General features: G+C 43.5%; 1 protein-coding gene across 1 annotated transcript in view; it reads right to left on the reverse strand.

Moving 5' to 3' along the window:
* Nucleotides 1–26724, reverse strand: part of LOC121279262 (prominin-1-A-like) — a 202796-nt gene that overhangs the window by 57878 nt on the left and 118194 nt on the right. Inside the window, exons 8-9 of the mRNA XM_041190363.1 lie at nt 22719–22936; nt 19222–19296 (exon numbers count right to left, since the gene is read on the reverse strand). Of these exons, the coding sequence (XP_041046297.1) occupies nt 19222–19296; nt 22719–22936 (293 nt within the window). The remainder of the gene's footprint in view (nt 1–19221; nt 19297–22718; nt 22937–26724) is intronic.

Raw genomic sequence — 26724 nt, forward strand, 5'->3', positions numbered from 1 at the left:
TGCAAGGCTATGGGGAAAGAACAGACAAGTGAGACTAATTAGATAGCTTTATTCAAGAATGGAGGGAGATAGAAAACGTAAATGTATAATGAGGTTTTGCTGAGAGCTCAGACATCCATTAGTCCGTTGAAACAGCTGCCCAAGGGAAAGCATTGCTTGATTGACAGCTTTTTTCTTTAGACCTGTTTCTCAATTGTTCAAAGCATTTACTTACATAAGCTAAAGAGGTGTCAAGTTCAAGAGGTGTCAGAAGAGAGTGCAAGAGAAGGGCCCTGAGCCAGCCAGTCAGCAGCACCTAGACTGTGAAAGGACGACCATGGGACAGGAAGTCAACAGCACTTAGAGGAGAGTGTGAGAGAAGGACCTCAAGCCAGGCATTCAGCAGCGCCTAGCACCTAACATCACAAGAAAAACATTAAGTTCATTGGTTGGTGAGAAACTGCAGTTAGGGAGTGTCATCAAGTAATTAAGAATTAGAAAAACATGTTCTGTTTAAAAGAAGGGGCTGCTTACATTTAAGTAAGAAACACAAGCAATAGGAAAATAAAGTTAAGTTGAGGGCATGTAAAATAAAGTTGTATAACTAAACCAAAGTAAAATAAAGTTAACACAAGGTAAGTAAATTGAAGACATGGCAGGACAGCTCAGTTGTATGGAATGCATGGCTTGTAATATGTGGTGGAAAGTCATGGATGCCACCGGTGTCCTAGATGACCAAATGGGCAGGAAGTGTCACTATCTGCAGGACCTTGAGCTCTGGGTTGGGAAGCTTGAGCAGTAGCTGAAGTCACTGTGGCGCATTCACGAGGCCGAGAGCTACATTGATAGCATGTTCAGAGAGGCAGTCATAACACAGCTCAGATGTCTGGAGGCATAAAGAAAATTGGTGACCACCAGGCAGTCTAAGAAAATTAGGCAGGTAGTGCAGGAGTCCCCTGGGGTCCCACTCATGGCTCGGTTTTCCATTTTGGATACCGGTGAGTGCATTGGTTCAATGGAGTAGTAAAGTGAAAGCCAGCTTTGTGACACCACAAGCAGCTCTGCTGTACAGGAGGGAAGAAAGAAGAGGGGAAGAGCAGTAGTAATAGGGAATTCATTAGTTAGGGCAACAGACAGGCATTTTTGTGGCCATAGACGTGAGTCCAGGATGGTAACTTGCCTCCCTGGTACAGTGTCAAGGATGTCATGGAGCAGCTGCGGGACATTCTTCTGGGTGAGGGTGATCAGCCAGAGGTTGTGGTCCATGTTGGTACCAATGACGTAGGTAGGAAAAGGGATGAGATCCTGATAGCAGGCTTTAGGGAGCTAGGAGAGCGATTGAAAAGCAGGACCTCTACAGCAGTAATTTCAGGGTTACTCTCAGTCCCAAGTGCAAGCAAGTAGGAGAATTGAGCGATTAAACACATGGCTGGAACACTGGTGTAGGAGGGAGGGCATGGAATTTCTGAGGCATTGGGACCAGTTCTGGGGAAGGTGGGGAAAACACAAGCCAGACAGTCTACACTTGAATAGGGACGAATATGCTCGCAGGAAGATTTGTTAGTGCTGTCGGGGGCAGTGTTTAACCTAGATTGGCAGGGGGCTGGGAACCTGAGGGCAAATTCAGCGCAGGGGAAGGGAGATGGAGAATCAGAGAGTGACTTTGAAAGACAGAAGCAGCACAGGTTAAAAAGTGTACAGCACAGGAATTTGGCAGTGTTAAAAGGTATATGTATAAACAAAAGGAGCATAGTAAAAAAAAAAAAGCCAGTGAGCTGAGGGCACAGATAGCCACGTGGCAGCATGAGATCATCGCTATAAGAAAACTTGGCTTCAGGGACGGCAAAAATGGCAGCTCAACATTCCTGGATATAGAATTTTCAGGCAGGATAGGGCAGGGGATAAAAAAGATGGGAGTATAGCAATATTGGTTAAAGAATCAATTAAAGCTGTGAGGAGGGATGATATACTAAATGAAGCATCAAATGAGGCCATATGGATTGAGCTCAGAAATAAACAAGGCAGCTGCACTGCTAAGAGTGTACTATAGATCCCCAAATAATGGAAGGGAGTTAGAAGGGCAAATATGTAGACAGGGTTCTGAATGCAAAAACAATCGGGCAGTAATTATTGGGGATTTCAACTACCCTAATATCAGTTGGGATACGAACAGTGTGGTGGGTACAGAGGGTGCAAAATTCTTGAACTGCATTAAACAGAACTTTTTTTTAGCTAGCAAGTAACAAGCCCAACAATTCTAGATTTAGTCTTCGGAAATGAAACTGGGCAAGTGGACGAAGTCGCAATGGGGGACCATTTTGGGGATAGTGACCATAATATAGTTAGATTTAACATCATTATGGAAAGGGACAAAGGTAGACCAGGAGTAAAAGTTCTAACTGGGGAAGACAAGTTTTACAAAGCTGAGAGGTGAGCTGGCGAGAGTGGCGAGAGATACAGCTATTCGAAGGAAAAATTGTGTCAAATCAGTGGGAGGCATTCAAGGGCAAGATTCTATGGGCACAGTGTAAATATGTCCTCACAAAGAAAATGGGTGGTATTGCCAAATCTAAAGCCCCCTGGTTATCCAGAAGCATAGAGGCCAAGATAAAGCAGAAAAAGAAAGCTTATGACAGTCATAAATTTAATACTATAGAAAGCCTAGAGGAGTATGGAAAGTACAGGGGTGAAGTAAAAATGGAAATTAGGAAAGCAAAGAAAGGATACAAAAAAATATTGGCAGGTAAAATCAAATAAATCCTAAGATGTTTTGCTAGTACATTAAGAGCAAGAGAATAACTAAGGAAGTGGTAGGGCCGATCAGAGACGTTGATAGTAACTTCTGGGTTGATGCAGAGGATGTAGGCAGGCTTCTCCATGAATACTTTGTCTCTGTCTTCACTAAGGAGAGGGATGATGCAGACGTTCCAGTTAAAGAGGAGGAGTGTGAAATATTAGATACAATAAGCATAATGAGAAAGGAAGTATTGGAGGGACTGGCATCCTTGAAGGTGGATAAATAACCAGGGCCAGATGGAATGTATCCCAGGCATTTGAAGGAAGCCAGGGAGGAAATAGCGGATGCTCCAAGGATCATTTTCCAATCCTCACTAGATACAGGTGAGGTCCCAGATGATTGGAGGTCTGCGAACATTAGACCATTATGTAAATAGAGTGCAAGGGATAGGCCAGAATATTATGGGATGGTCAGTCTGACTTCGGTGATGGGCGAATTATTGGAAACAATTCTGAGACAGAAGATAAACTATCACTTAGAAAGATACAGATTGATCAGGGATAGTCAACATGGTTTTGTTAGGGGAAGATCATGTCTTACCAACTAAACAGATTTTTTTGAAGAAGTAACAAGGATTAAAGAAGGTAGTGCAGTGGATGTTGTCTACAAGGATTTCAGTAAGGCATTCGACAAGGTCCCGCATAGTAGACTGGTTAGGAAAGTGAGATCTCATGAGATGCAGGGGAAGACGGCAGGTTGGACCCAAAATTGGCTCAGTGACAGGAAACAAAGGGTAATGGTTGGTGGATGTTTTTGCGAAGGGAAAACAGTTTCCAGTGGTGTTCCACAGGGCTCAGTGTTGCGGCCCTTGCTGTTTGTTGTATATATTTATGATTTAAACTTAAATGTGGGAGGCATGATTGGGAAATTTACAGATGACACAAAAAATGGCCATGTAGTTGATAGTGAAGAGGACAGCTGTCGACTCCAGAATGATATCAATGGTTTGGTTGAATGTGCGGAGAAGTGGTAAATGGAATTCAAACCAGAAAAGTGCAAGGTAATGCATTTGGGGAGGGCAAACAAAGCAAGGGAATACTCAATAATGAGAAGTTATTGGGAGGGGTTGAGGAGGTGAGATACCTTGGACTGCATGTCCACAGGTCCTTGAAGATGGCAGGACAGGTGGCCAAAGTGTTCAAAAAAGCATATGGAATGCTTTCCTTTATTGGGTGAGGTATTAAATACAAAAGCAGGGATGTAATGACGGAACTGTATAAAACGCTGATTAGGCCACAGCTGGAATTTTGTGCACAGTTCTGGTCACCACATTACAGGGAGGACATAATTGCTCTGGAGAAAGTACAGAGGAGAATGTTGCCAGGGCTTGAAAATTGCAGCTATGAGGAGACATTGGATAAGCTAGGTTTGTTTTCCTTAAAACAGAGGAGACTAAGGGATGACCTAATTGAGGGGTACAAAATTATGAGGGACCAAGATGGGGTAGACAGGAAAGACTTGTTTCCTCTAGCTGAGGGGTCATTTAACAGGGAGCATAGATTTAAGGTGATTGGTACAAGGGTTAGAGAGGACATGAGGAAATATTTTTTCACCCAGAGGGTGGTGATCGTCTGGAATTCACCTCCTAAGTTGGTAGTTGAGGCTCAAACGCTCAACTCATTTAAAAGGTACCTGGATCTGCATCTGAAGTGCTCTAACCTGCAAGGCTACGGACCAGGTGCTGGAAAGTAGGATTAAAATGAGTGGCTAGTTTCTTTTTTGTCTGTTTTGGCTGGTGCAGACATGATGGGCAGAATGGTCGCTTTCTGCACCATAAGCTTTCTATGGTTCTATGGTACAGTTGTTCAAGGTTTATTTACACAAGATAAATAGGTGTCAAGTGTTTGCAGTTTCTGCTATTGATACCTAAAAGGTCTGGCTGATTGACATTTTTATTGGGCTGTAGTAAAACCTTCTTTCAGAAAGTTATGAATGAATAACTTTTTAAAAAAGCTTTTTCACACATGCCATTGTTACTATAAAGTTCATTGGTTCTGTACAGGGACCGTACTGGGTGAAAGGCCATGGAAGTACCATAGGTTAGCACAGAGAGTATGAGGTGCCATGGGATCGGTGCAGTGCATAATATAGCATCGAGGGGGCATGGAGAGTGTGTGTGGGGGGCAGTGAGGGAGTGTGTGGGTGAAGGCTACAGGGCTGTATTCAATTTTATTGTTGTTATTACAACTGGGATGACATCCCAGGGCACCAAGGTGAGCCTTTTAAACAGCCCACCTCCACAACTGGCAGCCCCTGTAGCTGCCTTCGCACTGTTTCTGGGGTGACGGGCTTGACTCCTGTTGGCATCTGACCCCCCTGAACAAAAATTCCACATGAAAGAGTCTACAAAGGGTTTTAGATAGGTTAAGTGAATGGGCAAATATTTGGCAGATAGTGTATAATGTGGGAAAATGCAAGCTTGTCCACTTTTGCAGGAGGAATAGAAAAGCAGTTTCTTATTTGAATGGCGAGAGATTGCAGAACTTGGTGGAACAGAGGGATCTGGATGTCCTGGTACATGAATGACAAAAAGTTAGAATACAAGTAAAGCAAGGCAAATGGAATGTTGGCATTTATTGCAAGGGGGTTCAAATATAAAAGTAGGGAACTGTTGCTACAGCTGTATATGGCAATAGACAGACCACATCTAGAGTGATGTACACCGTTTTGGTCACCATACTTAAGAAAGGATATAAGTGCATGAGAAACAGTTCAGAGAAGGTTCACTCGGCTGATTCCTGGGGTGAAGTGTTTATCTTATGAGGAAAAGTTAGGCCTATACCCATTCGAGTTTAGAAGAATGAGAGATGATCTTATTGAAACATATAAGATCCTGAGGGAACTTGACAGGATGGATGCTGACAGGGTGTTTCCCCTTGTGGGGGAGTCAAGAACTAGGGGGAAAAGTTTAAAAATTAGGTGCCTCACCTCTAAGACTGAGATGAGGAGAATTTTTTTTTCCTTCAAAGGTCTCTTCCTGAGACAGCAGTAGAGGCAAGGTCATCGAATATATTCAAAGCTGAGTTAGACAATTTTTTTTATCGACAAGGGAGTCAACGGCTATGGGGACAAACAGGAAATTGGAGTTGAGGCCATAATCCGATAAGACAATGTTATTGAATGGCAGAGCAGGCTTGAGGGTCCTGCTTACTCCTGCTCCTAATTCTTGAGCCCTTAAGTTCTTTCAAAGAGTGTGCACAAGCATGATGGCCTCCTTCTGAGATGTATAATTTTATGATGATAATTAAACTAAGTTCATTATGATTATTAGTCAAGAGACACATGCATCATCCCTCTTCTGACTGATGGAATAAACGTCTTATCAGTTTGTAAGGATTTGGTTTGATAACTTAAGTTCAGACAGTTAACTCATTTCCTAATAGCTACACATCAATATCACAATGTTAGCCATGGCTCAGCATAAACTGGCAATCTTACTCTGACCAGAGTAGAGCAACTAAATATCAATACTTATTGTTTAAGCATGAACAAAATTAAAATGCAGTGAATTAATCCAGCTGGCTGGTCTGGAAAATTGAGATTCGCATTGGTTCTGTAGGATGTATTCTACTGAGTTTGGGTTTACAGCATTTTGTTGCATTTGGGTGAGGAGAATTTCTCCATGCAACAAGCTGTACTATAACTAACCTGAGCATGTCAAATACCAAGACTAGGTATAAGCGATATACTTCTCACCCTGATCAGCATGGAAACTCAGATTTTTTTAAAAATTATAATATACTGTGATTAGCCGTTTGATAGAAAACTTGAGTACTGCTGAAAAAAGACATTTTTTCGAAGCTTTTCGTCTTGTACTCATCAGGACAATCGCAAGAATATCAGTGTTGAGGGACCAACTTTATACTGTACGAGAAGAGGATGCTGATTGGTTGGCAAGTGGACTTTGATTGGTAGAGATGTTGCCATGGAGAAGGCAGCAGTTAATGGTGACTGACAGTTAACTGCCAAGCATTGTTTGAAATTTAAACCAGGCAGCTTACTTCTGATTGGTCAAGGCATTGCCCTGAGGAATGAACCAGCGAATGTCTATCACTTATTTTGTTTAGCTGAAACAGGTGCAATGCGTGTACATGTTCTTTTTGCCTGTATATTAATATGTATATAGTTTCCAGTACACGCAACTGTGCCACCCCGCGAACCTGACTGACAATCTTAAATGGGTTATCAGTGTAATTCTTAGCACATTGAGGATTATTTAGCAAATGTTATTCAATCGCAGAATCACATCTAGTGTTGGACACATATCATCCACATATTGGAAATATGCAAGTAGTAGGAGGTTAGGTGTTAGAAAAGTTTGGAGGTTAGATATGTGGATGGTACATTTGCTATATTTAAATCCATAGCAGCATGTAATAATTTTCTTGCATGTCTTAATGGGCTCCATCCTGTGCTCAGATTCACCTTTGAAATGGAGCAGTCAAATAAACTCCCTTTCCTTGACATACTAGTTGAGAAGTATGCTAGGGAGTTCTCTACTACGGTCTACCGCAAGCCTACCTTCACTGGTCAATACAGACATTTGGATTATTACAATTCCACGTGCTATAAGATTGGCTTTATCAGCAATCTTATAAATAGGGCCCAAGCCATTTGTTTACCATGCAAGCTTGATGCTTAAATAGGGCGCATCAAAGACATCCTTCGGGATAATGGCTATCCTGAACAGATCATTTTGTGTTGTATATCGCGCAACTCACGAACGGCCCTAAGGCCTAAACAGTCACTTTCAGTCCTGAAAATTGCCCAGTTTACCTTAGATTACCCTGGAAGGGTAAGGTATCTCAAAATTTTGAGCAACAGATGAAGCTGTCTCCCGCTGCTATTATGCAGTCGCAACATGAGTGATATTTGCCACTAACAAGATGCTGCTGTCAAGCCACAAAGACATTCTGCCTATCACACAAATGAGTAATGTGGTATATAAATTTCAGTGCCAGTGTGATGCTAGATATGTAGGCCATACATCCCAAAAACTGGCAATTGTATCAAATAGAATGGCCCTTCCGCTGTTCACAACGGGCAAGGTAAAGATTATACTCAACCAGCCTATGCTTGCAAAACTAAAGTGTCCAACATTAGATGTGATTCTGCAATTGGACAACATTTGCTAAATAATCCTCAGTGTGCTAAAAATTATGCTGACAACCAACGACAGTGAAGGAATGGTGATATCATTCCAAGTCAGGATGGTGTGTGTCTTGGAGGGGAACCTGCAAGTGGTGATGTTCCAATGCATCTGCTACCCTTGTCCTTCTAGGTGGTAGAAGTTGCGGGTTTAGGAGATACTGTCAAAGGAACTTGGTGAGTTGCTGCAGTGAACTTTGCACATGGTACACACTGCTGTCACTGTGCATCAGTGCTGCAGGGTGTGTATGGCGGTTGGGGCGCCAATTAAGCAGACTGCTTTGTCCTGGATGGTAGTGTCAAGCTTCTTGAATGTTGTCGGAGCTGTACTCATCCAAGCAAATGGAGAGTATTCCATCACGTTCCTGATTTGTGCCTTGTAGATGGTGGACAGGCTTTCAGGACTCAGAAGGTGAGTTATTTGCCACAGAGTCCCTAGCCTCGGACCTGCTCTTGTTGTGACAGTATTTATATGGCTGGTCCAGTTCAGTTTCTGGTAAATAGTAACCTCCAGAATGTTGATAATGGGGTATTCAGCGATGGTAATGCCATTGAATATCAAGGGATGATGGTGGATTTTCTGTTAGAGATAGGCATTGCCTGGCACTTGTGTGGCATGCATGTTACTTGCTATTATCAGCCCAAGCCTGAATGCTGTCCAGCTCTTGCTATGTATGAACACAGACTGCTTCAGTATCTGAGCAGTAACAAATGGTACTGACACTGTGCAATTACCAGCAAATATCCCACTTCTGACCTTATAATTAAGGACAGGTCATTGATGAAGTAGCTGAAGATGGCTGGGCCTAAGACACTACCCTGAGGGACTCCTGCAGCGATGTCCTGAGACTGAAATGGTTGACCAACCGCAACCATCTTCATTTGCGCTAGGTACAATTCCAACCAATGGAGAATTTTCCTTTTGATCCCCATTGACTTCAGTTCTGCCAAAGCTCCTTGAAGCCCCAACCGCTCAAATGTTTCCTGATGTCAAGGGCAGTCACTCTCACCTCACCTCTGGAGTTCAGCTCTTTTGTCCATGTTAGGGCCAAGGCTTTACTGAGGTCAGAAGCTGAATGGCCCTGGTGGAACCCAAACTGAGCATCAGTGAGATCATTGCTGTTTAAGTGCCGCTCAATAGCACTGTCAATGACCCCTTCCATCACTTTGTTGATGATCGAGAGTAGACTGACAGGGCAGTAGTTGGCTGGGTTGGATTTATCCTGCTTTTTTGTGTACAGGACATACCTGGGCAATTTTCCACATTGCTGGGTAGTTGCCAGTATTCTAGCTATACTAGAACAGCTTGGCTAGGGGTGCAGTTAGGTCTGGAGCACAAGTCTTCAGTATTACTGCTGAAATATTGTCAGGGCCCATAGCTTTTGGCAGTATCAGTTGCCTTCAGCATTTATTGATATCACATGGAGTGAATTGAATAGGCTGAAGACTGGCATCTGTGATACTGTGGAGGCCAAGATGAATCATCCACTTGGCTGAAGATGGTTGCAAATGCTTCAGCCTTGTCTTTTGCACTGATGTTTTGGGCTCCCCCATTATTGAGGATGGGAATATTTGTGGAGACTCCTCCGCCTGTTAGTTGTTTAATTGTCCACTACCACTCACTGTCGCATGACTGCAGATCTGATCCATTGGTTGTGAGATCGCTTAGCTCTGCCTATCGCATGCTGCTTCTGCTGTTTGGCATGCAAGTATAGCCCTGTGTTGTAGCTTCACCAGGTTGACACCTCATTTTTAGGTATGCCTGGTGCTGTTACTAGCACGCCCTTCTACACTCTTTGTTGAACCAGGATTGATCCCCAACTTGATGGTAATGGTACAGCAGGTGAAATGCGGAGAGTCTTGAAAGAAGTGGCTACTGAAATAGTTGATGCGTTGATTTTAATTTTCCAAACCTCCCTAGATTCAGGAAAGGTTTCATTAGATTGGAAAATAGCAAGTATAACTCCTTCATTCAAAAAGGGAGACAGGAAACAGGAAACTACAAGACAGTTAGCTTAACATGTAATAGGGAAAATGTTAAAGCTATTATTAAAGATGTTATAGCAGGGTGCTTAGAAAAGTTTAAGGCAATCAGGTAGTATCAACATGGCTTTGTGAAAGGAAAATCATGTTTAACCAATTTATTAGAGTTCTTTGAAGGAGTCACATGTGTTGTAGATAAAGGAGAACCAGTAGATGTACTGTACTTAAGATTTCCAGACAGCAATCAGTAAGTTGCAACATCAAAGGTTATCGCAGAAAATAAAAGCTCATGGTGTAGGGGGTAATATATTGACATGGATAGAAGATTGGCTAGCTAACAGAAAACAGAGGGTAGCCATAAATGGGTCTTTTTCTGGTTGACGGGACGTAACGAGTGGTGTGCCACAGGGATCACTGCTAGGGCCTCAACTTGTTACAGTTTATATAAATGATTTGGATGAAGGGACAGATAGTATGGTTGCTAAATTTGCTGACGATAGGAAGATAGGTAGGAAAGTAAGTTGTGAGGAGGGTGTAAGGAGGCTACAAAGCAACATAGATAGGTTAAGTGAGTTGGCAAAGACCTGGTAAATGGAGTATAATGTGGGCAAATGTCTAATTGTTCATTTTGGCAAGAAGAATAAAAAAGAAGCATATTACCTAAATGGCTCTGAGATTTGAGGAACCTGGGCGTCCTGGTGCATGAATCACAAAATGGTGTGCAGGTACAGCAAGTGATTAGGAATGCTAATAGAATGTTATCATTTATTGCGAGGGGTATTGAATATAAAAGTAGGGAGGTTAGCTTCAGTTGTACAGGGCACTGGTGAGACCACATCTGGAATACTGTGTACAGTGTTGGTCTCCTTATTTAAGGAAAGATGCAAATGTGTTAGAAGGATTTCAGAGAAGGTTTACTAGGCCAATACCAGGAAAAGGCGGATTGTCTTTTGAGGAAAAGTTGCACAGGTTAAGCTTGTACCAACTGGAGTTTAGAAGAATAAGGGGCAACTTGATCGAAACGTTTAAGATCCTGAGGGGTCTTGACAGGGTGGATGTGGAGAAGATGTTTCCACTTGTGGCAGAATCTAGAACTAGGGGTCACAGTTTAAAAATAAGGGGTCGCTCATTTAGGATAGATGAGGAGAAATTTTTCTCTCAGAGGGTCGTGAGTCTTTGGAACTCTTCCTCAAAAGGCAATGGAAGCAGGGTCTTTAAATATTTTTAAGGCAGAGCTGGACAGATTCTTGATTAACAAGGGGGTGAAAGGTTATCAGGGGTAGGTGGGAGGTTACAATCAGATCAGCCATGATCTTGATAGTGGCACAGCAGGCTTGAGGGGTCGAGTGGCTTACTCTTGCTCTTAGTTCGTATATTCGTATGTATGAGGTTACAGATTGTGCCACACAACGCAATGGAGCGTATCTCAATGGGAAGATTCAGGTTTGTCTCCACAAGGACTGTGCGGTGGTCATCCCTTGTTGGTTCTCTTCACCACCTGCCACAGACCCAGTCCTTTAGGACTCAGCCAGCTCAGTCAGTAGTGGTGCTACCAACCCACTCTTGGTGATGGACATTGAAGTCCGCCACCCAGAGAACATATTGTGTCTTAGACACCCTCAGTGCTTCCTCCAATTGGCATTCAACATGGAGGAGTATTAACTCCTCATCTGAGGGAGGGTAGTAGGTGGTAATCAGCAGGCAGTTTCTTTGCTCAGGTTTGACTTGATGCCATCAGACTTCAACTGTAAATCACTCTGCCGTCACCTCTGGTGAGTCTGACCTGCTAATGAGACAGGCGATACTCAGCAATGGTGGTGGTGGTGTCTGGGATATTGTTTGTAAGTATGATTCTGTGAGGTTGACTATGCCAGGCTGTTGCTTAACTAATCTGTGAGACAGCTCTCCCAATTTTGACACCAGCCTCGATGTTAGTTAGGAGGACTTTGCAGGGTCGACAGAACTGGATTTGTCTTTGTCTTTTTCGGTGCCTAGGTCGATGGCAGGTGGTCTGCCCATTTCATTCCATTTAGACTTCATGGTGGTTTGATATAACTGAGTGGCTTGCTAGGCCATTTCAGAGTCAACTACATTGCTGTGGCTCTGGAGTCATTTATAGGTCAGACCAGGTAAGGATGACAGGTTTTCTTCCCTAACAGGTATTTGTGAACCAGATAGGTTTTAAGGAAAATCATGGTTAACATTACTGGGACTAGCTTTTAATTCCAGATTTATTAATTAATTGAATTTTTTAAGCATCAGCTGCCGTGGTGGAATTAGTTTGGGCTTCTGGATTACTGATTCAGTGACCTTACTGCTATGCCACTGCCTCCTCCTAAAGGTGTGATACTCCTATATAGACATCAGCAGATAGCATAGGTCACCTGACTGCCATTTTAGATACTGGTATGAAACTTTCTTTAAAGGAAGTGTGAAAGAGACATGTGTCTTGTAAAACATGCAAAATGTATTGAGTAGCTGTTTTCTGAAGGAGACTGTCCAACAGTATTTGCTATTTATTAAGATTTACCTTTGCACATTTAGGTTTTAAATTCTTTTGCATGCAAATCATGGATGTGCAAGCTGAAAACATCGCAGCAAGGAAAACTGGATTTTGGAACCTGAGTGTGCGGGCCAAACTCAGGATTGTGAAACAGTGCAAGGACAGTGAAGGAAGTGTAAATCAGAGTGGATGAATCCAATGACAGATCAGAAAGGAAAGGTTATATTAAGAGAAAAGGGAGAGAAATAAAAGACAATCGAAAATTTAAAAAAGCTTTGATTTTAAATTTAACATTTTAAAAAATCTCCACAATTAATACCTGAAGGAAGAGACCCCAAAAGTATAAAAGTTCATTTTTAATGCCAGAGAGGTTGACTGGCAATAATTAACACATATCACACTGTTAAAAAGGGTATTTACATTGAAATGCATAAGTCTCAACTTATTGCAGGAAATTTTGGGTGGAATTGTCCCAGATTTGCACTACATGCAGTAGCGAGTGGGAAAAAGAACGTTTTATCTGCCGGTAGCAATGGTGGGTTTTCATGCCGTGTCATCCCAATCCTTATTCCCAGGAAACAAGCCATTTCAATGGCAGGTGGCCTCCGGTTCGCCTGCCACACCGTCACCTCACCACTTCCTTATGCCAGGCGCCATATTTAAAGTACAGTTGCATGCACACTTGTCAGTGCTTCCAGCCGAACACGGCTGCATGGAAGACATGGCCCCGAAAGGCAGAAAGACAGCGGCCCCCCTAATTCAGTGACGTGTTCCTCAAGCACTTTTTGAACACCATGGAGGCCCGTCATCCTCTACCCCCACTCTGGACATAGACCAAAAGCAAGGTCACCAATCCAGCATGGGAGGTGGTGGTAGCGTAGTCAGCACCAATGCGCTGCAAAAGAGGACAGCAACCCAGTGCCAAGAGAGGATGAATGATCTCATTCTGCCAGGATAAGTCACTCTTCTCATCAATCTCAACTCTCATACACTAAAACCCATCATACATCCACAGGGATCTCACACCTCAAGGGATAACACCAATAACTCTCACACACACCCTCACATCTCCATCAGGTTCATATCCCCTGGAGCTCATGTCCTCAGCTTGTCCATGGCTCTGCCCATCACACAAACATTCCACGCAGTGCCATAGCTCCTGCTCACACTCTCTCCATCAAGAGGAGAAGCTAGCTCAAAGCAGTAGGGAGAGGTCCCAGACCTGCAGGGTGGAGTGACCCACATTAGGTCCCTCAAGCACTTTGGGGAGCACACCATTATGCTGACAGGTGAGGACGTGGAGCGTGCCTGTGGCAACAGTGAGGTTGGCGGTGAACACCCACATGAGGATCCTGCACTGCATCAGCCCTCTCTCACTACAACTGTGAGTGGTCTTTCTCCTGCTTTTGACTCTGCTGCCATGCAATAATTATCTCTACTTTGGTTCACAGGGAACTCTGCCAAGTGACTGACACAGTCAGCCAGCCAGTCCCTCAGCTCCATCCATGTCCTTACCTCCAGCCAAGAGGAGCCCTCCTCCACTGAAGGGCTGGAATTAAGCAGTTGGAAGACCCCTCACAGCACTTACCTACACCCTGCACCTGCGCAGAGTCACACATTTTGGTGGGATCTAGATCTGGAGTAGGCTCAGGTTCACAATCTGGTGGTCACTGCACAGACATGTGTCTGCAGCAGGAGACAGCAAGTCAGCCAAGCTCCCTGGCACTCAGACGATTGCTGGTGAAGAGGCATCTGTGAAGTCCGAGTCAGATGATGAACATCTGGATTTGGCCTTCCAACTCATTGTGGAGAATCAGCAGAAGGCGGAGGAACATCACACAGAGCTGTTGGAAGCCTTCAACAGAATGGCACACAAGTCAGAGGCATGCCTCCACCTGTTCTCTGATGAAGTGGTGCCCATATGTGTGCACATTGAGGACTCCATGGAGACGGACGATAGTGGACGCTATGGAGACTGTGGTCCGGCGCAACATGAAGATGCACGCAGACCTGCACTCCATCGTGATAGACATAGATGAGTTCCAGCATTGGCAAAGCAAGAGGGAAACAGAGCACCTCGTCCGTCCTAGTGCTCCTTCCCCTCAAGAGGTCAGGCTGTGCCCTTAGGACACCCGAAGGGAGGAGAACTGGCAGCTGAACACCCCTGGGTCATCCACACAGGAATCTTCTTCTCAGTCCCCTTTTCTTGTGACCCCCCTCAACCTCTCCTCTGTCACCGCAGAGGGAACAGCTGGCCCACAGTCGGACAGCCAAAGCAAGTCGGAGTTCCAAGGCCTGAGCTCTCCAGAGGACCCTGCAGAGGCAACAGGTCCAACCATTGCAGAGGCTGTCTCCACCACTGCTGCAGATGTCAGGGCAGCACCCAGAAGTCTGAGGCCAGAAAAGTTAAGAAATGCTGACCACAGTTGGTTGCACAGGCAAACACATTTGGTCATTTTACAATCTGAAAATATACTCACTTTCACTGAATAGAATGTAAGGGTGTCTTTCAGCTTCACTTACAGGCTACCCAAGTCACCTCCCACATTCCTCCGCCCCCTTACCCGCATTAGCGGTTCAGCTGCGCACAGTTGGCTCACGAGTGATTCTGGAAAGAGAAGTGTGCGTGTGGCAGGGCTTTTCAGAGCCTTATGCAAGTGCACTCCCGGGCACACAGATCCTTCCCCCATCACACTCATCTCAATGTCCTGAGCATTTTCAATGTTGCCTGCTGGGGTTCTCTTTCAGTTGTCCATCTGAGCTGACCTGCATCTCCGCCCAGCCACTTATCACACTCCCAGGCAGCACCTGTTGCCGCCCACCATGAGTCTCCTTTCACTTTTGGATTTGCAAACATTGTTACAATTGATGCACCCCCGGTACATCCTACCCTTCCACTCACAGCTGGACCTTCCTCTCCACCCCCTCGATGGTCATCCATTGCAGACCATGGCCAAGACACTGAAGTCGCAAAGCAGAACCTCAACAGTGACTTTGTACCTTCCGCGGGCTGCTTCACGGCAGAGCCATGTCCATCAGGATCCACGCGCATGCAATGGACGTTCCTCCAGGGTCCAGTTACTGTCAGGCTCCAGCATCTTCTGCTCCTCGGATGACTGTGATGTGAGCAAGGCTCCGACATTAAGTCCTGACTTCTGTATGTCACACTTGTCAAGACGTGTTCTGCACCGGTGTGGGCAGTAAATTTGACATGGGAGAATGATTCTGGCAAGCTGGGCTTATAAGGATATGCAGATATATTACAATTAAGTTCCTGATGCCAGGAAATGTGGCCTGCCATTGACGGGCAGAGCAGACGATTGCAACCTGGTTTCAAGATGTCGTGAAACCAATTTTTGGCCTTCTTGCCATATTGTCCACTCATACCACCAAACACCCCCGAAACCAGCTGGCATGAAAAATTCCACCCTTAACCTGCATCTACAATTACATCAACTTCACACCGTTCAATGTACATCAATGGTGAACCAGACAGTGAATTGTCAGCTTCGCGAAGCTAAAAGTGGAGATGCAGTTAGGACAGCAAATTTTTGATTTTTGCACTTAACCTTGCATCTGCACAAAAATAACAATGAGCTCCATTAGCCTCACTGTTACTTTGACAACAAATGATGGCTCATTTCCTTTTCTTTATTTTTTCATGGGACATTGGTGTCACTGGCAAGGCTAGCTTCTGTTGCCCATTCCTAATTGCCCTTGAACTGAGTGGTTTGCTAGGCCATTCTAGAGGGCAGTTAATAGAGGTGAGGTGAAAGTGGCTGCCCTTGACATCAAGGCAGCATTTGACCAAATGTGGAGTTAAGGAGCCATAGTAAAACTGGAGTCAATGGGAATCAGGGGAAAACATTCCACTGGTTGGAGTCATACCTAGCACAAAGGAAGATGGTTGTGGTTGCTGGAGGTCAATCATCTCAGATCCAGGCAGGAGTTCCTCAGTGTTGTATCCTCAGCCCAACCATCTTCAGCTGCTTCATCAATGACCTTCCTTCCAGCATAAGGTCAGGACTGGGGATATTCGCTGATGAGTGCACAATGTTCAGCACCATTCACGACTCTTCAGATATTGAAGCAGTCCATGTCCAAATGCAGCAAGACGTGGACGATATCCAGGCTTGGGCTGACAAGTGGCAAGTAATATTTGCACCACACAAGTGCCAGGCAGTGACCATCTCCAACAAGAGAGAATCTAGCCATCATCCTTTGACATTCAATGGCATTACCATCGCTGACTCCCCCACTATCACCATCCTGGGAGTTACCATTGACCAGAAACTGAACTGGACAAGCCATATAAATACTGTGGCTACAAGAACAGGTCAGAAGCTAGGAATGCTGTGGTGAGTAGCTCACCTCCTGACACCCCAAAGCCTGTCCACCACGTAAAAGGCACAAGTCATGAGCATGATGGAATACTCTCTGCTTGCCTGGATGAGTACAACTCCAACAACACTCAAGAAGCTCAACACTTTCCAGGAAAAAACAACCTGCTTGATTAGCACCCCATCCACAAACATTCACTCCCTCCACCATCAATGCACAGTAGCAGCAGTGTGTACCATCTACAAGATGCACTGCAGGAACTCACCAAGTTTCCTTAGACAGTACCTTCCAAACCCACAACCACCACGTTCTAGAAGAACAAGGGCAGCAGATGCATAGGAACATCACCACCTGCAAGTTTCCCTCCAAGCCACATACAATCCTAACTTGGAAATATATCACTGTTCCTTCACTGTCAAAATCCTGAAACTCCTTCCCTAATAGCACTGTGGGTATACCTACACCACAGGGGCAGCAGTCCAAGAATGCATCTCACCACCACCGTCTCAAGAGCAATTAGGGATGGGCAATAAATGCTGGCTGAGCCAGCGATGCCCACATTGTATGAATGAATAAAAAAGAAACACCACATTACTGTGGGTGTGGAGTTACAGACTGGCTAAGGACAGCAGATTTCCTTTCCTCAAGGAGAGTGGTGAACCAGATGGGTTGATGATCGATGATCATTGTCATGATCATCATTATTGCGAACAGCTTTATATACTGCGACCAGCTTTATATTCCAGATTTATTAATTTTAATTCAAATTCCACCTGCTGCTGTGGTGGGATTTGAACCCATGTTCCCAGGGCATTAACTGGACCTCTGAGTCCAGTGACATTATCACTGTATCACCATCCCCCCATTATTATATTCATTCTCGGGTATTGTAGTAAGACAGAAATTTGTGTTAATATATGTTTCCAACTCAGTATTTGATGCCTTCGGTGAGCAAGAAGTAGCCTGTCTTCAATCATTGTTGCTGTTAAGAGATCTGGCCTTGTTAATGATCAATTACCTTTCTGATGGGGAATAGAGAATAGGGACAATGCAAGGCAAGGTAATTTAGCCATTCTAGGTAAAACCAAAAACATGCTTCGTAAATCCCAAACCAATTCTCCACTTTGTACATTTAGAGACGGAAGAAGCAGAAGATTTGTTTGATACCCTTCGTTTAATAATTGTTGCATAGTGTGGATTTTGTGACACTTAGTATTCAGACATTTTAAAGTTCTTGTAGGTTATGAGTTAAAAGTTCAAAATCACAATTCTTAAACATAGTCCAGTAGATTTTCAAAATCTCATTTGAAATATGTATACTTTATATATGTTCAACTCATTATTAGAACTCCATTAGAATTTAGTTATAAATTTCCAGCAAACACTTTCAGTTACCTAAAAAACCCAGCCTTCTACTGAAATTATTCAAATCATGGTTGCACTAATTAACTATTACTAAATTTCCACCAATAGGTAACATCTAAAACCCGAGGCAATATTATCTTTCAATTCTTACCGTTAAAACAAACTACAAGACTGCTTTAAAATTAACATAATAAGAAAATGCACGAGAAGCACAGATAATTTTATATATAAAAGACATGTATACTGACACATGTATGCATTTCATTTATACACAAATGTTCAACCAATACGAAACAACCAAGTATAAACCAGAAACTGGTCACAAGGAAAACGTATAACATGTTCTGCTGTTTCACTGTCTTTCAAAAAGATAAACTGAATATTAAAACGCTGATCAAGTATTATTGATTATTCTTAGTTACTAACTATTCAGTTCCAACCAGCTACAGCCTAGAGATGCCATTAGTCATGTTCCACTTGTTTTAGGTATTTGAGTATTCCAGCTGGTTTCTGTTTCATTGTTAATGCATCCAGTTTTACTTTTGAAGGACATAGCTTAACATAGTTTAACTGCTTTTGATGGGACTCCATTTCACACTTCCCTGAGCATATAAGATGCAGCTTCATATTCTGCATATAAAACACATAGATCTTAGCTGCCAGTACCTGCAGATTTCAGCATCACCCTAACAGTCCTTAATTAACCCTGGCTTGCTACCAGTACTTTGACATCTCCACCACTCTATTATTCAACTGAATTTTTCCTCTGCCAATCTGTTTCCAAGAGCACGTGTAGCAAATTCCCTTGAAGAAACTGAAGGTCACCTAAAGAGATTGTTATTAATCTTTACAACCAAAAAAAACACACCCAAGTAATGCTTTGGAATTTACCTTTAGTACATTAAATGTGGCTCAAAAGTAGAAACCATAGAAACCATAGAATCTGTCATGCAGAATGCAAGTTTCAATACCGTAATAACAACCAACACTTCAAAATTTAGTAAACGTAACAGCATTAATAGCACAAGAGGCTGGAGAACTCAGGAGGTGACAGCATTTCATAACTGGAATTTTAAAAGTTCCAAAAGAAAACAACATTGTTTACCTTCTGAATCAAGTCTTCAAAGTCAGTTTTCAGCACATCATTCACTTTTGCGAGTTCAGAACCAACATCTTGTAACTAATGTATTGAAAAACAAAAATTCAGATGGCTTAAAAAGGCCTAGATTCTACAGTTGTAAGGACAACAAAATTGTCATAGCAGGATTTTCGGGCCCTGCCCACCACCGGGATCATTTGGTCCCGCTGAAAGTCAATGGACTTTTGGCTGGGCCGCCGAATCTCCCGCAGCAGGTCCCAATGCATCAGGGCTGGAAAATCACGGCCTCACTGTTTGCTATCATTACAACTATGAATCTGACAGCTACTTCTGCCCTTTGCACATACATTATCACAGAAATCCAGAAATTATTGTCAGGGGGAACATAAAAAGGAAATTAGGAAAGCAAAGAGAGAGCATGAGAAAGCATTAGTGGGTAGAATAAAGGAAAACACAAAAGGTTTTTTTTAAACATATAAAGGGCAAGAGAATAACTAGAAAAAGAGTGGAGCCAATTAGGGACCATAGAGGTAATTTGTATGTGGACCCGGAAGACGTGGGTACAGTCCTCAAAGAATACTTTGTGCTGATCTTCATAATGGAAAAGGATGACGCAGATATACACATCAGGGTGGAGGATTATGAAATATTAGAGGAAATTAACATATAGAGAGAGAGAGGAGGTACTAGCAGGTTTAGCAGCCTTAAAAGTGGATAAATCCACAGACCTGGATGAGATGCATCCCAGGCTATTGAGGGAGGCAAGGGAACAGATATCTGGGGCCCTGGCAGTAATTTTCAAATCCTCCCTGGCCACAGGTGAGGTGCCTGAGGACTGGAGGACTGCTAACATTGTCCCATTATTAAAGAAGGGAGGAAGGGATAGACCAGGAAATTACAGGCCAGTCAGTTTAACCTCAGTGGTGGGGAGGCTACTGGAAAGAATTCTGAGGGACAGAATATATCTGCACTTGGAGGGACATGGATTAATCAGGGATAGTCGGAATGGATTTGTTAAGGGAAGGTCATGTTTGACAAATTTGATTGAATTTTGTGAGGAGGTAACCAGGGGTGTTGGTGAGGGTAATGCATTTGATGTAGTCCACATGGACTTTGGCAAGGCTTGTGATAAGGTCCCTCATGGCAGGCTGATTAAGAAAATATGAGCCCATGGGATCCAAGGCAAAGTGGTATGTTGGGTCCAAAATTGGCTGAGAGGCAGGAAGCAGAGGGTGATGGTAGAGGGATGTTTCTGTGATTGGAAGTCTATTTCCAGTGGGGTTCCGCAGGGCTCGGTGCTGGGGCCCTTACTTTTGTAGCGTACATAAATGATTTGTACTTAAATGTTGGGGTTATGATCAAGAAGTTCATGGATGACACGAAATTGGGTAGGGTGGTAAATAGTGAGGAGGATAGCCATAAACTGCAGGAGGATATCAATAGACTGGTCAGGTGGGCAGAGCAGTGGCAAATGGAATTCAACCCAGAAAAATGTGAGTTAATGCACTTGGGGAGGGCTAACAAGGCAAGGGATTACACTATGAATAGTAGGACCCTGGAAAGTACTGAAGATCAGAGGGGCCTTGGTGTGCACATCCACAGATCCCTGAAGCTAGCAGTAAAGGTAGATAAGGTGGTTAAGGCGGCATATGGGATGCTTGTCTTTATTAGCCAAGGCATAGAAGACAATAGCAGGGGGGTTATGCTGGAACTGTATAAAATACTAGTTAGGCCACAACTGGAGTACTGCATGCAGGTCTGATCACCACATTATAGGAAGGATGTGACTGCACTGGAGAAGGTGCAGAGGAGATTTACCAGGATGCTGCCTGGGCTGGAGGGTCTGAGCTATGAGGAAAAATTGGGTAGGCAGGCGTTGTTTTCCTTGGAGCGGCGAAGGTTGAGAGGGGACCTGATTGAGGTGTATAAGATTAAGAGGGGCATAGATAGGGTGGATAGGAAGGCACTTTTTCCATTAGTAGAGGAGTCAATAAGCAAGGGGCATAGATTTATGGTAAGAGGTAGGAGGTTAAGAGGGGAGTTGAGGAGAAATATTTTTAGCCAGAGGGTGGTGGGAGTCTGGAACTCACTGCCGGAAAGTGTGGTTGAGTCAGAAACTCTTGTAACACTTAAGGAGTATTTAGATATTCACACGTTGCCATAGCCTCCAGGTCTATGGGCCAAATGCTGGAAAATGGGATTAGTGTAGTCAGATCTTTGTTAACCGGCATGGACGTGATGAGCCAAGTGGACTCCTTCTGTGCTGTAAATGTCTATGAGTCTATGATTTTCCACTCCTTCAAAAGGTTCGCTGCTGCAGACCTTGCTGATGGAAATCTTTAGAAACCGCTTGAATTGACGTGAACTTCCCACTTTTATGCCATTAGATTCACTGTAAAAACCCTTGCAAAAAGTTACACCTTGCTGAATGAGGGGTAACTGGGTTTTAATCATGTACTAAATTCATAATTGCTACTGAACAGTCGCTCTGGTCCTGAAAAGCTAATGTTTACGGAATGCAAATTTTTTTTATCACAATAAGAAAATTCTGCAGATTTTGAAAATTCATTTTTAAAGTTCGGCATTTTAGCTTCAGCCTTAATCCCATGAGTATGCTTCAACCTTTACTTTGATGCTACAAAATGATTAAAATTTGAAGTGGTTTTCACTTTGTGATTTGTTATCTGTGAGAATTCTTCAATTTGATTGGCTGCTTAACCTACTTGATGACATCAGTATTGTTGGAAGTCAGAATGCCTTGAGCTGATCCTGGAGTCAAAATAATGCTGGCAAAGATACAGTGCATGCCACAAAGATCAAGTAATCTTTGTGGGCAGCTTTCTTTGAGGTCAGCAGCAAGTACCGTTGCTTTGCTGTTGGTCACAACATGCAGCCCGGTGGTTGCTTAACAACTAGAAAACTCAAGTAAAATGCTAAGGAGAAAGGAATTGAGCAGATTTCATGGCTTTTTAAGAATAAACACTTTTAAATATTTCTGTAATGCATGTATTCTGAACCAATAATAAAATTAATTTGAAACTGCACTGAGTTTTGTGAACTGTAATTTAATTGCAATCTAGATTTAGATAGGAAGTGTTGTGAAGGCTGCAGCAACAGTGACATAGAATGCAGATGCTACCTTCTAATTTAAATAATTCAGGCTGCTAATTTTTTGCTTTACATCTATAAACTATATTTGCAAACTGGGAATAGAATAAAGGGCAGAGAAAAGTGATTTTCAGCAAAATTTATGTTAAAAAAATTTTCCAGGGGTCACAACACTGTCATTGGCTTTCTCATTTCTGAATTTTGATGAGTTATTTTGCTTATGCTTAGTTGTTAAATTAACCTATGAGAAGCACTATTCTAATCTCTTACATAGTAGTTGGGGGTGGGGGTGGCAGTGGGCAAGGGGAAAGTTAAGCTATGAGCTATAACCTGAACAAGTTATTGGGTGGGGGAAGGATCAGGAAAGAAAGCGTACTTTAAAAAAAATGTCTTACCTGACTAAAGTTTGCATTTATATTGAGAGAATCCAGTGAATTCCTTATATCATTACAATATGCAACAGCACCAGGCACTCTGCAAGCTGCATCATTTAATGTGTTGTTGAGACTTGTTCTTACATCAGTCAAGTTTGTCTGAAGTTCGCTAGTTGCTTTGTCTAAAGTTTGACGTGAGGTTGACACCTTCTCTAAAACTTCCTTGGTTTCTTTGATGGCTGCAGATATAAGGGTTGAACAAAAATTACCCCACTTACTAGCCAACATAAAATTTACCTTGGATGTCAGATGGCTGGACAGAACCCACCATATTTCAGCATTTCATTCTGCAAATCATTCTCAGGCAGAAAATAATGTTTAGGCTCTACTTGAAGTTATTTTGAAAAATTGAAACTATCTACTTATAATGTATATATGCATCCAGGTTGAAGGCTACATATTAATTTCATCCCTTTCTGACACTGCCTCAGCTCATCTGCTGTTGAAACCCATGCTTGATGAGTCAAATCCTCTTCTGGCCAACCTCCTACTTTCCATCTTCCATAAATTGGAACCCATCCAAAGCCCATCCAAAACTATGCTGCTCATATCCTACTCCGGCAATACCTTGATTTTAAAATTCTCATCCTCTTTTTCAAATCCTTCCATGGCTCATCCCTCCCTTCTCTGTAACGTCCACAAGTCTACAATGCTCCAAAATCTCTGCACTCCTCCAATTTAGCCTCTTGCATATCTTAATTTTTACTGGTTCCAAGATTGGCAATTATGCCTTCAGTTGTCTAGGCCCTAAGCTGTGGAAATCCCTTTCCCTCTCTTGTTGTCTCTCCTTCTATAAGAAATTCCTCAAAACCTATTCTATAGGATGGATTGGTCATCCATCCCAAATATTTCCTTATGTGACTTGGTGTCAAGTTGTTTGAAACACTCCTGTGAAGCACCTTGAGATGTTTTACTATGTTAAAGACTCTATATGCAAGTTGATGTTGTAATGTCCCTTTCCAGGGCTGAGAGTGGTGGGGTGGGGCTATCATCTTCTACATAGGTCACATCTGCTCTCAAGTTTCTCTCCTAGCAGAACATATTCGTGAAACGCAGAGGATCTTGCACCACTATCATTTCAGTGCATTCCTCTGGGCTTTGGCTCCACTCCTTGCAACACTGCGTTCATTTTCTGATGTGCAATTTGGTATCTTAGTACATCCAAGAACCCAAGGAAACTATACACAACTTCAATGAAATATATATAATGATCCTGCAGTAACCACAGTAACTGCTTCACAGTTCAGTTTACTCATTGATATAAGCTGTAGCTAATTTGGTTAAAGCCTTCACAAAACCCAGGTGAAAATGGCCTTCGAAAAAACACCAGCAACACATACATTCCAGTTTTAAAATCTACCATCCTTGCACAGATTCTATCTTTCAACAGATACTGCTATTGCTTAGCAGTATTTTAGCAAACTGTTCAAAAATATTGAGGGCAAGGGCCATTTAGCCAGAATGACATTCATGTTGTTCCATTGTCTTGCATAGAAGCTGTGGGTGGAATTTGATCCAGCCCACCGCAACGGGAAGCATGGTGGCTGGGACCACTTAATGATGTCAGCCTCCTGGTGGTGGAAAAACCCACTGTCATTAAGACAGGGCAGGAAGGGGCCAATGCAAGAAACTTGCATGCTTTTGGCAGGATGCCAATTAGGCTTATTAATGAGCCAAGTGACATCAATTATCCTTGAGCCCACTAGAATTTAGTGGTGGTGTAGGGATTAAATGGGAGTCACATGGTTCCCATGCTTTCCGAAGGCCACACTGGAAACCCTATTGGGTCTGCCAGCAACCTACCAAAGCATGGGGGGACCTTCGTTGTGAAGCAGTCTGCGCCCGATTGCGGGACTGATTGGGGGAGGTGGGGGGGGCAGGCGCTGAAAGCCAGCCCCATGTTCTTGCCTATGACCCTCCTGTACCCCTCTGTGACCTCCTTCCCTTCACTCACCTGAGTCTAGGGATCCAACAAAGATCACTGGTGAAACTCCTGGAGTATTACCTGCAGCAGCCAGTGATCCTAATGACATTGCCGGCAATGAAGAGCTGCCTACCTCCGATTGTCCGGAAGCTCTCAATTGGGCAAAATTTCTGGTGCCAGGGCCCTAAGCACAGGATCATAAAAAGGCCCGTTGCTAGCCAGTTAAGTGCCTATTAAGTTACCCTATCCAAGCAACACCGGATTCCCACTGGGTCTCCAACTAGTGAGCAGAACCTGTGTTGGGGGCATTAAATCCAGCCGGGTATCTCTATCTTTTTAGCAAGAGTATATAAATGTTCTCAAATAGTTTGGTGCATCTGTTGGCATTTAAAATTTAAATTTAATTTTTCTAATTCATTTTTCTAACAATGTGGAAACATAGAGGTAAACGTTTTATTACCACATTTCACAGGCATGGGGGCTACAATTCGCAGCCTGTCACTGCTGATTCAGATAGACGTTGAGAGCATGTAATTTTGGTGCTCCCATATCATTTCCATGTTTGTAGCCTGGTCCCATGCAGATGCTGTGCTGTATTCCTCTCTGTAACACTGCAGGTGACCTCTGTGCAAGGGGCTGACTAGCATTGCAAATAGGACACGTTTCCCAGGTGGCCTTCCCTTTTAAAAGCACAGTTCCCATAATAGGGAAGTTAGGCTAATGGAGTGAAGGCTCCTGGATAATCACTGTGGAAAACTCAGGCTGAGGGAAATATCACAATGCACCAGGGAGAAGGCACCCTGAATCAGTAACACGTCCTAGGCACATTGATAACCCAACTGGAGGTCAGGAAAGATTTCCCCTAGCAGGCAGGAAACCAGAGTGCCGCCCTGACATTGCCATAAAATGTTTCATTACCTCACTCGGATGGTGAAGGTGAGTGGACGCATGGGCTAATTGCATCTCAGACCCACCACCACCCGCTTTTCGTACTATTCGAAGTACCATGCCCTATCATTCATTCAGCAGCAGACCCTGGCACTCAGGACTCACCCTCAGATCCTGATACTAAAACACCAATATACACAATCCAATTATGCCAGCCAATTGGACATCTCTCCAAGCCTCCACAAACCTACAGCTATTCAGCACATCACTATAGTACACTGACACACAGTCACAACCAACCTTCAGAGAGGGTAGCTCATAACAGGAGGGAAAGAGTGGACCAGTGCCCTCAAGGACATGGTGAAATAAGTGATGAAGACAATGTCACAAAGCCAGTTGCACTGGGTGTTGCTAAGGTCATCAAGGAGGATAATAAGTTGATGACGTACACACCTCTCGACACACTCATCATCCTAATAAAAAACACCATTAAATGGAAACTGTGCAATTCCAACTTTCCTGACCAGATCACCTTCTTTCCTCTTACGCTATTGAGCTTTCAGATAGTCAAAAACTGATGCCTGGTCAGCATCCAAAAAATCATGAGGAAGAACAATCCCATAACAGTGTAGAGGAGGACCAATCACTTTACCTGACACCCGCAGCTACCAGCTCAGATACTGGAATTGCTTGAACTTTAGAGGCGAGTGTAGAGTCGGGATCAGAATGTGGGAGTCAACGGGCATGAGTGGGCCAGGAGGATAGGGCATCTCATGTGCAAACTCCCTGGAGATCACAGTCATGTTCTGCTGCAGGAGACTTAGATAAAGATCTTGGGGTGGAAAATATAGGAAAATAGTCTCCACTCAATGGCAAGGAGCAAGGAGGATTGCTGCTACAATGTGGCACAGGGCATCGCAGAGCTTGGAACCCACCCTTTCCACCATGAAATGGTGGGCAACTCCATTGCAGATCTGCCAAACCAATGGAGCGCCTGCTGTCTGCTGTCTGAGCTTCCAGTGCAGCACAGGCAGAGGTCCCCCAACATCTCATTGATGCAATGGGAGCTTGAATGGAAGCCATGAAATGCATAGTTGCTGCCATGCAGGCTGAAACTGCTGCCATTGTGTATGTAGGAAAGGCTATGTTTAATAA

This window comes from Carcharodon carcharias, chromosome 1 (genome assembly GCF_017639515.1).
Source record: "Carcharodon carcharias isolate sCarCar2 chromosome 1, sCarCar2.pri, whole genome shotgun sequence".
Lineage (NCBI taxonomy): Eukaryota > Metazoa > Chordata > Chondrichthyes > Lamniformes > Lamnidae > Carcharodon > Carcharodon carcharias.